Consider the following 12,736-nt stretch of genomic DNA (forward strand, 5'->3'; position numbering starts at 1 on the left):
GAAAAATATCAATACAATAAATAAAATATTAGCAGTTGCTAAGTGCATGCCTTTCTGCATCTCTGCATCAATTGAGATGATCCACTGCTGTGATAATACCCTCTTCGCTCCCTCCCCGCCGCCCCCCCTCCATGGACACCTCGCTGGAGTCAGCCCCCCAATGCGTGGGCTCCCCAGCCACTAATTATTATCCTTAAGCAAGGGAGCTTGAGGTTTCTCTTTGGCAAACATTAATCAGGAGTTTAACCTTGAGTGTGTGACAGTCAAGGTTGTGAGTGTGGCTGCCCAGTGCTGATGGCTAATCCTCTCAACGTCCCTGAGACTCCACAAGGTGGAGTCTGTGTCCGCAGCACCCCTGCAGCCCTGCTGGAAGTCGGGGCTGGGCTTTCAGATCTCCAAGTCCAGCGCAGACCCTACGGGATGGGGCTGTCAAACCACGCCTGAGTCAGGGGAGCATGGAAAGACAACCCCCACGCGTGCCGACTCCTCCTCCGGGGAGCTTCCCGCGTGGATTCCCACCCAGTCTCGGATTCCCACCCAGTCTCGGATTTCCACCCAGTCTTGGTTTCCCTGGTGAGAAGGCAGAGGTGGGGGTGTTACCAAATCTTGGCTCCCTGTCCACTGATGCCGAATAGAAATAAGGAGACAGAGTTTGGAGGAAATAGAACAGAGTAGCTTTATTCCTTTTGCCGGGCAAGAGGGGAAGACAGTAGGCTAGTGCCTCAAGAACTGTGTCCCCCTCTTTGGGGAATCGGAGAAGATTTTATATGTGGGGCTCGCAGTCCCGGGTATATGATAAGGATCAAAAGTAGTGAAGGTCTTGCATTTCTTTTCTTCTGCAAATTCATGGCCAAAGCTGGCATCAGGCGGCTCAGCAACCAGGTCTGGCGTCCCTGAAGTTATCGGCTGATGACCTTCTTTCTGAAATGAAGAGTGCTACAAGGGAGTGTAGGGGGAGAAGAAAGGCCAGGTGCAAAGGGTAATTTGTACGGAGTCAGAGAGTAATCAGCTTTGTGAAGGACAAGTCTAGCTACAAGTGTTTGTTAGTAGTAACAGCTAAAGAATAACCAGGATTACTTAACTCTTTCAGGCCTGTTTATATTGTTTCCCCAGCCTGTTGATTGTTTCCTTATTTTCCTTGTTTATCAGAAAATTCTCATGTCTATTTTTCCTGCAACAGGGTCAAGGGAGGAGGGGTGGCCTGCTTTCAGTCACCAGGGCTCAGGAGCTCCGGGAGGGAGGCCAACGTGGGTGGTGACGCCCCTCCCCCGCCATGGGAGCCACGACCCACGCTCCCTCCTACACTCCGGAGCCTGTCACTCTGCAGATGGGGAAACTGAGGCCCAGAGCTGGCGGTGAGGGGGGAGTAGGGGGATCCACCCCGGCACTCAGCGGGAGGCAGGGAACACAGCGGCTCGCACCGAAGGTAATCGATACCGCAAAGCTGGCTGGAGGGCTCCACCGGGTCTGCGCTCCACCGAGCCCCCGGCTGCTCCTACCCCCTTAGAAGCGGCGAGGCCGCCTCGTCGACCCGAGCCCGCTCCAGAAGGTGCCTCCACTGTTACCCGGGCCCGGGGACTCCGCTGACGCCCGGATTAGGCCTCCCGGATTAGGCCTCCAGACCCCATTTAGCCCTCCCAGGCCGCCCCCGCCAGTTGCCGGGATCCGTCCCCGCTGCCGAGACCGGCTCCGGCCGCGAGGGGGCGACAAAGCCCGCGCTTCGGGAGTTGCCGCGGCGGGTCGTCAGACCTCTCGGGGCTCCGCGGTGGCAGGGAAACCAAGAGGCCTGAGCCAGGGCCCCGCCAGGTGCGGGGAACTCCGGGGGGAGCTGCCCCCACGGTCCCTGGGCGCCGAGTCCTGGCCGATCCCGGGCGTCCCCTGTTCCACGAGCCCCAGGTGATTTCGTTTCCTTAGTCCTGCGCACCCAGACCGCGCCCCGCCGGGGGCCGGGTGGGGGGGGTAGGGCCTTGGTCGGGAGTTCGGCGGTCTGACACCCAGCCCACGCTGCCTCTGCCTCGCTGTGTGCCTCCCCTCTCTGCTCCATGAAGGGTGGGACAGGAGTCTGGATGGTGGCCTAACCCCTGGAGCCTGGGCTCAGGCTGGCCCCGATGGTCCCTGGTCTCTCCTTCAGCCCATCAGCTGGGCATCCATCACCGGGTGGGTGGTGGGTGGACTGACCTGCTTTGACCCGACTGCCTCCCCTCTGACCTCAGCGTCCTCATCTGTCAGCTGTGCTTTCCAGGAAGGGCTGGGGAGTGGTTCAAGGCCTTCCCTGTTCCTCCCACTTGGACTGGCAACTCTACTCTACACCAGGAGCCTCCCAAGGAGGCACTGGCTGGAGTTCAGAGGCCAGCTGACCTTGGGCACCAGGCTGTCAGTGAGCCATCACCAAGCACAGCAGGCCGGCCACAGGCCTGGCTGCAGCTGATACCAATGGGGTACCAGCAGTTCCAACATGTACGTCCTCTCTCCAGGCTCCATTTGCTCACCTGTAAAATGGGGACATCATGACGACTGAACTGCCCCCTGCACAGGCACTGCACCCTCAGGCCCCAGGTGTGTCTGTTGACTGCCCGCACTGAGCATCCTAAGGGCAGGTACTGTGCCCTCTCTTGATCTCCAGACAGACCCTGCCTGTGGGTAGGTGAACATGAGGGGCTGCAGCCTGAGTGTGGAGGGCAAGGCCTAGGGGCAGCCCCTGCAGGCTCTACCCCAAATCCAGCTTCTCCCTCCTCCTCAGAGCTGGCATCCACTGCAGTTCTGGGTCACATTTCCAACTTAACGATTCAAAACTAAGAAGAAACCCCAAGCAACAACCAGCCGAGCAGCCCTTCCTGGCCACCCTTTGATATCTGAGGACTGAACAGTGGAGCTGATTGCGGATAGGAGGTTTAAAGCCATCTTAATTAGAAGCAAAGAATGTCCTCCGGGTTGGCTGTTCTAAAAATACAGCTGTGCCCACATCTGGAGGGGAAGGGTGGGAGGCTGGGGGTGGGGATGGCGGTTAGACAGAGTCTGAAGTGCTGACGCCTGCATTCCCTGGTGGGGGAGGCCCCCTCCCAGCAGGGCCCATGGTGGGGGAAGAGGGGAGGACACCAAAGTGGTGGCCAGTCCCCTGTGGCTGGGCCACCTGGTGCAGGTTTGGGATGAAGCTGAACAGGCAGCCCACCCCTTCCTGGGCCCACCCTCACCCCTTCCCCATGCCCTCCCCACACCCCAGCCTCAGTTTCCCCAGGGGCCTGGTTAACGCCCGCTGCTTCTTTCACCAGCCCCCGCCTGACACAGGCACAGCTTCTGACCGGGGAGGGGATTTTTCCTGGGTTTGATATTGAGTGCTACTTGTTACCTTTTGCGAACTTGTCGCTTGTTTTGTTCGTGTCCTCATTCTAAACAAATGAGGTACTTTTGTACCTAATCTTGGACTTGTAATTTTGCATTTGTTTTCTTAAAGAGGCCCTAATACCTCACACAAGTGAAGGGCGTGCGAGGCTGGGAGAACATCTTGAGTGAAATGTGGAGGCAGGGCTTGTGGTGGTATCTGGGGCGGGGGGTGGGGTGGAGGGGTACAAGGACGCAGGGTTCCTGTCCCAGGGTCTGAGCGAGCACCTGGCCTGGGGCTCACCCTCCCCGGTATGTGAGCAGGGCCTGGGCTGCTTGGCAGGGGTGTTGGGGGTATAAGCCAGGTGGGAGATGGGGGAGCCCAGGGCCTTTCTGAGCTTCTCCATCCACCTGCTCTGAGCACTCAGTCACTTTCTGGGCAGGGCTCCCAGAGTGGTGGCCCCTGTCCTTCCAGGTCCTTGCCAGACCACAGATGGGAACTGCCTGATGATCTGGCAGGCAGGCTATGGGTAGGAAGACCGTGGGACAGTGTGGCCTCAGGTTCCACACGGACCGGATCCCACGTGCATCCCCGGGTGTGCAGGTGGGCAGCAGACCCGTGTGGGACCACACAGTCTTTTCACTGTATCTCCATGAACTCGCATCCCCGGCCCTGCCATTTGGCTGATTCAGCCAAGCAGATAATTTTCTTCCAAAACACAACCGCACAGCCACACTGAGCTCGAAAATAGCTGAGGTGGAGGGGGCGGGGCGGGGGGGGGGCGCCGCCAGCTGCTCTGGGGCTCTGGCTGGAGGCGGCTTTGATGGTCAGGTAGTGGCCACAGCAGCGAATGGAATGAGGGGCAACTGATGAGGGTCATGACAGCCGGGCATTGAAGGTCAGGCTGGCCTGGCAGCTGGGGCTGGGGAGGGACCATCTCATCCAGCCACTGAGGGTCAGAGATAGAGAAACCGGGGTCCAGGCGGGGAGTCCCACACCCCAGCTACTCAGCAGGGGAGCATCCAAGGAGCAGAGTCTCCTGTCAGAGACATGGCAGGAGCCCAGAGGTGGCAGAGAGGTTTTTGTCTCTGAACCACAGCTGGAGAAGGGTGAAGGAAAGGAGCTGGGAGGGCAGGGCTGGGGAGGCCAGGGAGGGCTTCCCTGAGCGGTCCTGTCCCCCCGGGACCCCTAACTCGGCCTGTCCCAAACCAACAGGGGCTCTCCCTCCCAAACCTGGCCCTCCCCTACGTCTCAGCCCCCTCGCCAAGCACTCACTAAGGTCTATGCCTTCCGCCTCCTTGACCCTGTCACTCTCGCTGTCACGTGCCCACCACTGCAGGCCGCAGCCATCTTCCCCTCTGACCCCTGCTTTCTCCAAAGAGCCGCCATCTGATCCTAACCTCACCTGGGGCTCTTCACTGCCCTTGGGACAGAGACCATCACCTACAGGGCCTGTCAGCCAGTCTCTCATCATATGCAGCTCCTTCCCTGCCTCTGTCCCTCCATGCCATCTCAAGACCTTTGCACAAGCTGCTCTCCTGTCGGGCCAGGCTAATGCTTAGTCTTTCTCTATCCTGACTGCCTCCTCCCTCCCCAGCCCACCCAGAGACCCTCAAATTCCTGGAAAGTCGATTCTGCTACCAGGCTCAGAAGGCCAGGCCCCGGTCGCCCCCTCTGCCGGGCAGGCCTGACACAGCCCACCTGGACGGTTTGTTGTTCTTATGCTCTGTTCACGAGCAGCTGCTGCCGAGTGAGTTCCGGACTCAGTGCTAAAAATATCCCATGACCCAGACAGGAAGGGCCACCGGGGACACAGCTGCTCCTGGGGGCACTGGCTGGAGCTGCGGTGAGACCCACCCACAGCAGTTGGGGGCGTAGTCCATATGCTGGGAGGGGGTGGGCACTGAGCTCGCAGCCCCTGAGGAAAGGCCCCGCGAGGGGTGCCACATGTTATCCACAGGAAGACACAGTGCCTCCAGCACTCACCTTGTTTCTGCTTCTTGCCAGCTGTTACCATGGGCACGTGCTGCCTTCGGAATAAAATACATCTAAAATTTGAGTGTGTGGGGCCCTAACAGAAGGTAGGTGAGCTCTGGTCCCTTCAGGGAGGGCTTCCTGGAGTAGGGGGCATTTCTATCACCCTCTCTCCCTCTCCTTTGAACAGAACATCTAGGCTGGTAGGGAGGGAAATGAGTGACTGAATAAGTCAGATCTGGGCTGTCCCAGGAGAGGGATGCTGAATAAGAGGTGGGGAAAGGACTGGAGGGTTCCCTGTGGGGCCGGGGAGTGGGAGTCAGGGTTGGCTCCAGGGTTTGGGGTTGTCATTGGGGTCTCATGAGGGTCTCTCCTGGTGTACGAGCCCTGTGAGGAAGAAGGCCAGCTTGATGGGCACGCAGCAGGTGCTGTCCTGCCTGTAGGCACTGGAGAGCCTGGACAGAGAAATCAGGGGTCTTCGGGTGTCCCCGGACCTGGGCACCTGTCCCCAGACCTGGGCTCCTTGCTCTGTAGCAGGCAGGGTCCTGAGGCCAGCAAGGTGGCTTGGAGAGCAGGCCCCTCTTCCCCTCGCCACAGGCCCGCCTCCTGCCATAGTCCTCAGCCCAGGAAAGAGGAGGTGGCCCCTCGGGCAGGCCTGCTGCCCTGCTGCTCAGGACAGACAGATGGCTACACAGCCATTAGCATCCAGCACCCCGCCTGCCTGGCTCACCCAGGCCTTCTCTCTGTAATTAACTGTCTGGAAGTGCCAGGGGTCGGAGCAGCAGGCCCGGTGCCTCTCGAGTGGCCTGTCCTGGGCCTGACACTGGATGTGAAAGCCTGGACTGGTGGTGACAGTCTGCCCCAGGCCCTGCTCTGCCTCCTAGGGGCCTCAATCCCCACCTGAGGGTACCCTGGGCCTGAGAAAGGAAGATGTGCAGTAGAACCCCGCGGCTGCTCCCAGCATGTCCCGCCCCCACCCTGGGCTCCGTCTCCTAGGAATGTGCTTCTCCAGCCCCAAACCCGGCTCCTGCCTTATCAGGCCCATCGAAGGGGAGAGACAGACACCCCTATCACATGACGGCCCCTCCGTTAGTCCCAGCCTGACCCTGAGCGGAGGGCCAGCCAGTGCCTGCTTGCTGAGGGCCCAGAGGCAGGAATGCCTCCCCTTCCCCGTGCAGACAGGAAACCCGACACCCTCGCTGGCTCCTTCAAGCCGGGCAGGCGCCCGCCCTGATGTCTGAGGCCCTGGATCCCAGCCCTGCAGCCGCACCTCCACCTGGGTGGGATCCTACCTGGGTGGGATCTGCTCCGACGGTGTCACCTCGAACGTGACCTAGATCTGCTCTGCTGGAAAATGGAGGCTGTCTGAGGGGGCCTTATCAGCTTGCTCCCACCAGCCTCTCAGCCCTTGGTCCAACTCCTGCTGTATCAGACTGACCTCTCCTCACTCCTGAACCCAATGCACACCTCCTTCGTGCTCCCAGCCTCTCCCTCCCCGCCCCTCCCAAGTGGGCCTCCAGGTGCCACTCCCCAGGGGACCCCTCTTAGCCCTCCTCGGATCCACCTGAAATGGAGTTTCTCTTTTCCACCAAAATAACAAGGTATCTCGGCTGGTTCTCCCCACTCCAGTCTCCCTGGGGGACTCAGGGTCCAGCGCAGGGCTTCCCTCACCTGCCACACTCGAGTCCAAAGTTGAGCTCCCGATAAAGGTCCGGGCACCTTCCTCTCCCTCATGGCCGCCATTATCCAGGGACCTTGGCGTGACTTCCCAGGCCACGACTCCCAGGGCTTCTCACTACCTTGTCCCTGCAGCCTTTTCCTGGTTCTGCTGCAGCCTCCCTGGTCTCCCTGCTTCCCTGCCTGTCTGCCTTCTCTCTCTAACTAATGAAGGTCGAGCTGCCCAGGCCTGGCCTCGCCCCTTGGGCATCTCACGCAGGCCCAAGGCTACAAATGTCATTGGGCTAATGAAGGCTGCTACCCACACTTGGACAGCCTGCCTGACATCTCCTCCAACACCACACTTGGGTTTTTCCACACGGATGTCATACAGATGCCCCAAACTCAGTGAGGCCAGAACAGGACTCTCCATCTGCCTGCCTTTCTCCCAAGCATTCTCCAGCTCAGTAAAGGCCACCGCCTTCCATCCACCCTGCAGCTCAGGCCTCAAAGTCACCCTTGACTCCTCTCTCACAGCTCTGTCTAGTCTGCTGGCAAACCACATCCCGCCCCTCCTGGCCTTCCAGGCTCCACCCTGCCCAAGCCACCAGCGTCCCTTGCATCATCCCTTGCTCACCGATTCCTCTGGCAGTCTACTGTGCTCACAGCAGTGACCATCAAACATCACCTCTTCACAGAGGATTCCCAGATCACCCCACCTGGCATGGGGCGCACTACCCAACCCTCCAGTCTCCACTTGGCTGTTATTTCCGTTAGCGCGCTGTCCTGCAAACACTATCTCTCATCTTAGCACAAGACCGTGACGGCCTGTCTCCTTGGCTACACCAGGAGGGCAGGAGGGATGGCATCTTTTGTTGGCCTTTGTGTCTTCAGCATCCAGAACAGTGCCTGGCACATGGTCGGTGCTCAATTAATGATTGACTTTGTTCATTAGAATGAATAAATGGAGTTTCCCTTTTCCATCAAAATAACAAGGTCCTCTCCAGCCCGTCCACTTGCTCCAGCCTGCCTCGTCACCGGGGCTGCAAGTCCCCAGCCTGGCCCCTCCTCCGGCGGCCTTCGTGGGGCTTCCCAAGGAGCCGGCAGTTTCAGCAGGGCCTGGACGTGCGGGGGGATTTGGACTCGCGGCTGAGCGCCTCCTTCGCTGCGCTTGTTCCCGAGGGAAGAAGGACGGCCCGGGTCGCCGGCCCAGCCAGGTGGATCGACATATCAGGGCGGCCGAGCTCCGGGTTCCGCCCCGCCCACGCCCCGCGTGGCCCCGCCCCTTTAGTCTCCCGGGGCCTCCTCGAGCAAGCACTCCTAGCCTCGCCCCCAGGGTGGCTCGTGGGTCCTCGCTATTGGTCCTCCCCTAGTTTGCCGCGAAGTGCCCAGTTCCTCATTGGCCACATATTCTCCCGCGCCGCGGCCGCAGTCACCACAACAAGCGCCACGTGCTCAACCGTGGGGCTTGCTCATTGGCCACGAGTCCCGACCCGCCCACGCCCCCATCCTGCCCCAGTCTTCCTGCTTCCTCCTCCTATTGGTTACCTGTCCCAACACCCCTCCCTCTAGCCCGGGCGCGCTGCACCTCAGATGAGGATTGGCCGAAGACAGGAAGGCGGGGTTTGGAGGCAGGTTAAGAGCGCTCGGCGGTGGGGCCACGCGTTCCTGAGAAGGTTCAATGGCGTGGCAGGGGATGGCGACCGAGTTCCTGCAGGTGCCGGCGGTGACGCGGACCTACACCGCAGCCTGCGTCCTCACCACCGCCGCCGTGGTGAGCCGGGCGGGCGGGTGGGTATCGCCATGGTTACAGCCCTGGGGGCTGCCATGGTTACGGTTGGACCACCCCCACCCCACCCCACCCCCGCCGGGGGGCAGTTCCTGACGCCCCCTGGTTCCGCAGCAGCTGGAACTCCTCAGCCCTTTCCAGCTCTACTTTAATCCGCACCTCGTGTTCCGGAAGTTCCAGGTGAGGCCGCCCCGCCCCTTGCACCTGCTAGCCCAGCCCCGCCCGCCCCGCGCCTGACCGCCCGCCCCCATGCAGGTCTGGAGGCTCGTCACCAACTTCCTCTTCTTCGGGCCTCTGGGATTCAGCTTCTTCTTCAACATGCTCTTCGTGTATCCTCCGCGGGCCTGGGAGGCGGGGGTGGGGGTGGGGCAGCGGGAGCGGGGAAACTGAGCTCCGCTGGGAGGCACTTCCTATACGGACGCCGCAGGTTTCGCTACTGCCGTCTGCTGGAGGAGGGTTCCTTCCGCGGCCGCACGGCCGACTTCGTCTTCATGTTTCTCTTCGGGGGTGTTCTTATGATCGTATCCTTCCGGGCTCTGGAACCTCTGGGCCCAGCCTGTGCTGGCCCTGGGGCCCGGCTTGAGCGCCGGCTGGAGAGGGACAGAGTCGCTTCCTCCAGTTTAGGCTGTATTGAGCGTGCATCGCGTGCTCAGCTCCAGGTGCCAGGGTTAGGTCCAGTGCTGTACCCAAAATGCCACACGGTGGGGTACCCGGGGGCTCTGAGCCCTGAATGCCAGTATCCAGGAGGAACTGGGGCCAGGATGACCAGTGGTGGAGCCTGGGGTGAGGTGGAGAGGCAGTGCAGATCAGGTGGCCCCTGGAGGCCACAATGTGGCCTTAGATTGGGAAGGGAAACCAGCCAGCAGGAGGGTTCCAGGGGTTTAGGAAGTCAGAGGGGCCCTGGGCAGGGCATGAGGCCTTGACTCTGGCCCAGCTGCTGGGGCTCCTGGGCAGCCTCTTCTTCCTGGGCCAGGCCCTCACAGCCATGCTGGTATACGTATGGAGCCGCCGCAGCCCCCGGGTGAGGGTCAACTTCTTCGGCCTCCTCACCTTCCAGGCGCCATTCCTGCCCTGGGCGCTCATGGGCTTCTCAATGCTGCTGGGCAACTCAATCCTCGTGGACCTCCTGGGTGAGCCTGCTGTCCATCCAGCCTTCCCCAAGCAGGCTGTCAGGGACCTGAGGGTCTGCTTGGCCAGAGCCCCCCGTCCACCTGCACTGGACCTCTCATCTGTCCCCACTGCCTCTTCCTGCCCTCACGGCTACCCTGTTCTTCCAGCCCCTCATACAAGCCAGCCTATCGGTTTTACTTCTTCAGGCCTCACCTGCTTGCTGATGCTTGTGTAGGTTCTGACCCAGGTGGGGATGGGTGGGTCAGGGTTCCTGCTTCATGGCTCCCATTCCTCCCATGTTCTCAGGCCTGACCCCCTCCCAGGACCTGCCCTCTTCTGGGCCAATCCTGGCCCCACCGTGGGCTGGCAGTCTGTGTAGGACATTGGTCACCCGTGCTCTGGGGCCTTCAGGGCTGCACTGGCCGTGGGCTCTGGGCTGTGGAGGGTGGCTTCAGCAGTTGGTGGCTCTCCCACAGGGATCGTTGTGGGCCACATCTACTATTTCCTGGAGGATGTCTTCCCCAACCAGCCTGGCGGCAAGAGGCTGCTGCTGACCCCTGGCTTCCTGTGAGTGCTAAGATGACAGCCCTCCCTACTCCCCCCCAGATGGTTCCCTACCCCATGGGGGAACCCCTGTTGGCTGAAGCTCAGCGTGGGCCCCTCCCCACAGGAAGCTGTTACTGGATGCCCCAGAGGAGGACCCCAATTACCTGCCCCTCCCTGAGGAGCAGCCAGGACCCCTGCAGCAGTGACCCCACCCAAGGCCAGGGCCAGTCCCAGGGGCCCATCTTCCTGGCCTCCGGCAGGACTGCATTCCCCCCACAACCCTGGCTTGTAGCACAGCTACCTGTCCTGGAGGCTGGGCCATGCCCAGGGCCCACCCGAATAAACAATGACCTGCATCCTCTTCACACACAGCACTGGCCCTCCTGCCTCGGCCGGCCACACCTTTCCATGCAGGGTAGGTGCTGCTGGCCTTGACCAAGGGCCACCAAGCCTGACCTGCTCTCTCAGACCAAGAGCAGGTGGTAGGATGGGAGGCCCAGAGAGGGTCCAGAACCTACCCACAATTGCCCAGCAGAACTTTGAGCTCTCATCCCCACCCTGACTGTGCCTCAATCAGCCTTCAGTGAGGAGTGTCAGATCTTGGTGGCGGGGCCAGGACTGGGCTAGCTGGTCATGCTGAGCCCATTCTGTGGTGGCTGCTGCCCGAGGGGCCCTCAAGCTGATGCCTCCCTAGGCCCCTCCTGTCCCTCACCAGCAACCCACAAGGGGAGCTTTGCCTCATTTTCCAGCTAAGCAGCTAAGGGACTGGCTAAGTACCCACAGGGCCAGATGCAGAAAGGGGGCAGGCCCTTTCTGTGACCCCAAAGCCTTAAGTGTCACCTTAGCAGAGTCCAACGGCTGAGGCAGAGACCTCTGGGAAGCTCTGCCCCTGCCACTTTCAACTGAGGACGCGGAAGCCTCCTCTGGCCCACAGCTCACTTGCATCAGATGACGAGTCCCCATGGTTTATTCCTGGATCGTCACCAGCACGAGGGCTCCTCCAGCCACCAGCTGTCACGTTCACAGATGACAGAAGTATTCGCCATGGAATTGGACCTTGACATTGTAGTGAAACCTTTGGAGCAGCAGTGGGCTCAGCAGTGGGCAGGTGGCATGTGAAGGCCCCTCCCTGGGCCTCTCCCAGGCAGGTGGCCAGCCTGGCCAGTGGGCTGAGGCAGGCAGGGTGTGTCCCACCCACCAGCTGGCTTGGGCCACCTCCTGTTGGCCTGAACACACACCTCAGCAGTGGAGCCCACTTGTCTCCAAAGCCAGCTGGGCCTGGAGCCTTCCTGTTTGTTCAGGGCCTTCCAGTGAAGCCCAGCTGTCTCCTTGCTTGGGGTCCAGCAAGTTCCACTCCTGGATGAAGGGCAGTGGCTGGAGTACAAATTCTTAGGACGTGCTCACGAGGCCCACCACCACCCCCACCCCAGCCCAGACGCCAGGCCCATCTCACCCCACATCTCACAGCGAGAACCTTCAGAGCTCTGCCCCTGCCCAGTATGGGGCTTGGGCTGGGTACCGGGTGCCATGGGGCCCCAGCCATGCTCCGGGGAGCAGAGCAGTCCTGACCCTCAGCCCTGCCAGCAACTGAAGGTGCGGGGTCTGGGTCCATGGTCTTCAGTTAGACTATAGCTGTGCCTGGGTCACCCTGTGGTGCCTGGCCCAGTGAGGAGGCCCCCATGTGCCATCCTCCTGGGTCCCACATCCCAGGCAGAGTGGGGACCCTTCCACATTACAGAAGAGGATGCAGAGCTGCATCACTCTTCGAGTTGGTGCCAGGTTGGGTGTACTGCTCCACACTCTTCTCCTATTACTCCTCCCAACCTGTGGGGAGGGAGGGGCTGGCCTGGCCACAGCATCAGCTGGGGGTGGAGATGGGGCCCAGTCCACCTGTTATGTGTGAGGTGCTAGGAGGTGTGGCGAGAGCAGTGTACACCTGCTGGAGCTGAACAGCTGGGCACAGGCACCCGGGCTGGCAACACGCCCTCAACGACCACACAAGACGGGGCCTCTCCAAGGACCAGAGAAGCATGCGCCTGGCTGGGGGCGGGGCTGTGGCTGATGGGGCAAGCAGCCCTGCCTGCTGAGCCTCACCACCTTCTCATCCCTCTGGGACTGCAAGGACTTGCCGAGCACAGGTGGGTGGGATGCCGGGGCCAAGGGGAATCAAAACTGCTCTGAGTCAGGGCCTTGCAGGGCTGAGAATAGAGCCACGGTCCTGCTAAGGCTCAGCTGGGGACGTGAGGCAGAGGAGGGTGAGGGTCCTGCCCGCAGCCTCGACCACATGTCCTGACCACATGTGCTCTCCCCTATTCTTGTTTTTATGCCACCACTTTGAAGAA

General features: G+C 61.0%; 1 protein-coding gene across 2 annotated transcripts; it reads left to right on the top strand.

Moving 5' to 3' along the window:
* The first annotated feature begins 8,582 nt into the window (after positions 1–8,582).
* DERL3 (derlin 3) lies at positions 8,583–12,734 on the top strand. Of its 2 annotated transcripts, none has more exons than XM_060028475.1 (7): positions 8,583–8,723; positions 8,853–8,918; positions 8,994–9,067; positions 9,166–9,259; positions 9,673–9,868; positions 10,325–10,415; positions 10,519–12,734. In XM_060028475.1, exons 1-7 carry the CDS (start codon positions 8,631–8,633, stop codon positions 10,598–10,600), a joined length of 696 nt encoding a protein of 231 aa, XP_059884458.1. In that variant the 5' UTR covers positions 8,583–8,630; the 3' UTR covers positions 10,601–12,734. The 2 variants fall into 2 exon arrangements, with proteins under 2 accessions (XP_059884458.1, XP_059884459.1); XM_060028476.1 differs by having other exon boundaries at positions 8,856–8,918.
* The last annotated feature ends 2 nt before the right edge of the window (positions 12,735–12,736 follow it).

The sequence above is a fragment of the Delphinus delphis genome, chromosome 13 (genome assembly GCF_949987515.2).
Source record: "Delphinus delphis chromosome 13, mDelDel1.2, whole genome shotgun sequence".
In the NCBI taxonomy this organism is placed as follows: Eukaryota; Metazoa; Chordata; class Mammalia; order Artiodactyla; family Delphinidae; genus Delphinus; species Delphinus delphis.

What these genes read in the sequence shown, in the direction of transcription:
- DERL3 (XM_060028475.1), top strand. Translation starts at nt 8,631, where the DNA reads ATGGCGTGGCAGGGGATGGCGACCGAGTTCCTGCAGGTGCCGGCGGTG. An exon ending in TCGTGTTCCGGAAGTTCCAG is followed by an intron (nt 8,919 to 8,993) that starts GTGAGGCCGCCC and finishes GCCCCCATGCAG; the next exon opens with GTCTGGAGGCTCGTCACCAA. An exon ending in TCGGGGGTGTTCTTATGATC is followed by an intron (nt 9,260 to 9,672) that starts GTATCCTTCCGG and finishes ACTCTGGCCCAG; the next exon opens with CTGCTGGGGCTCCTGGGCAG.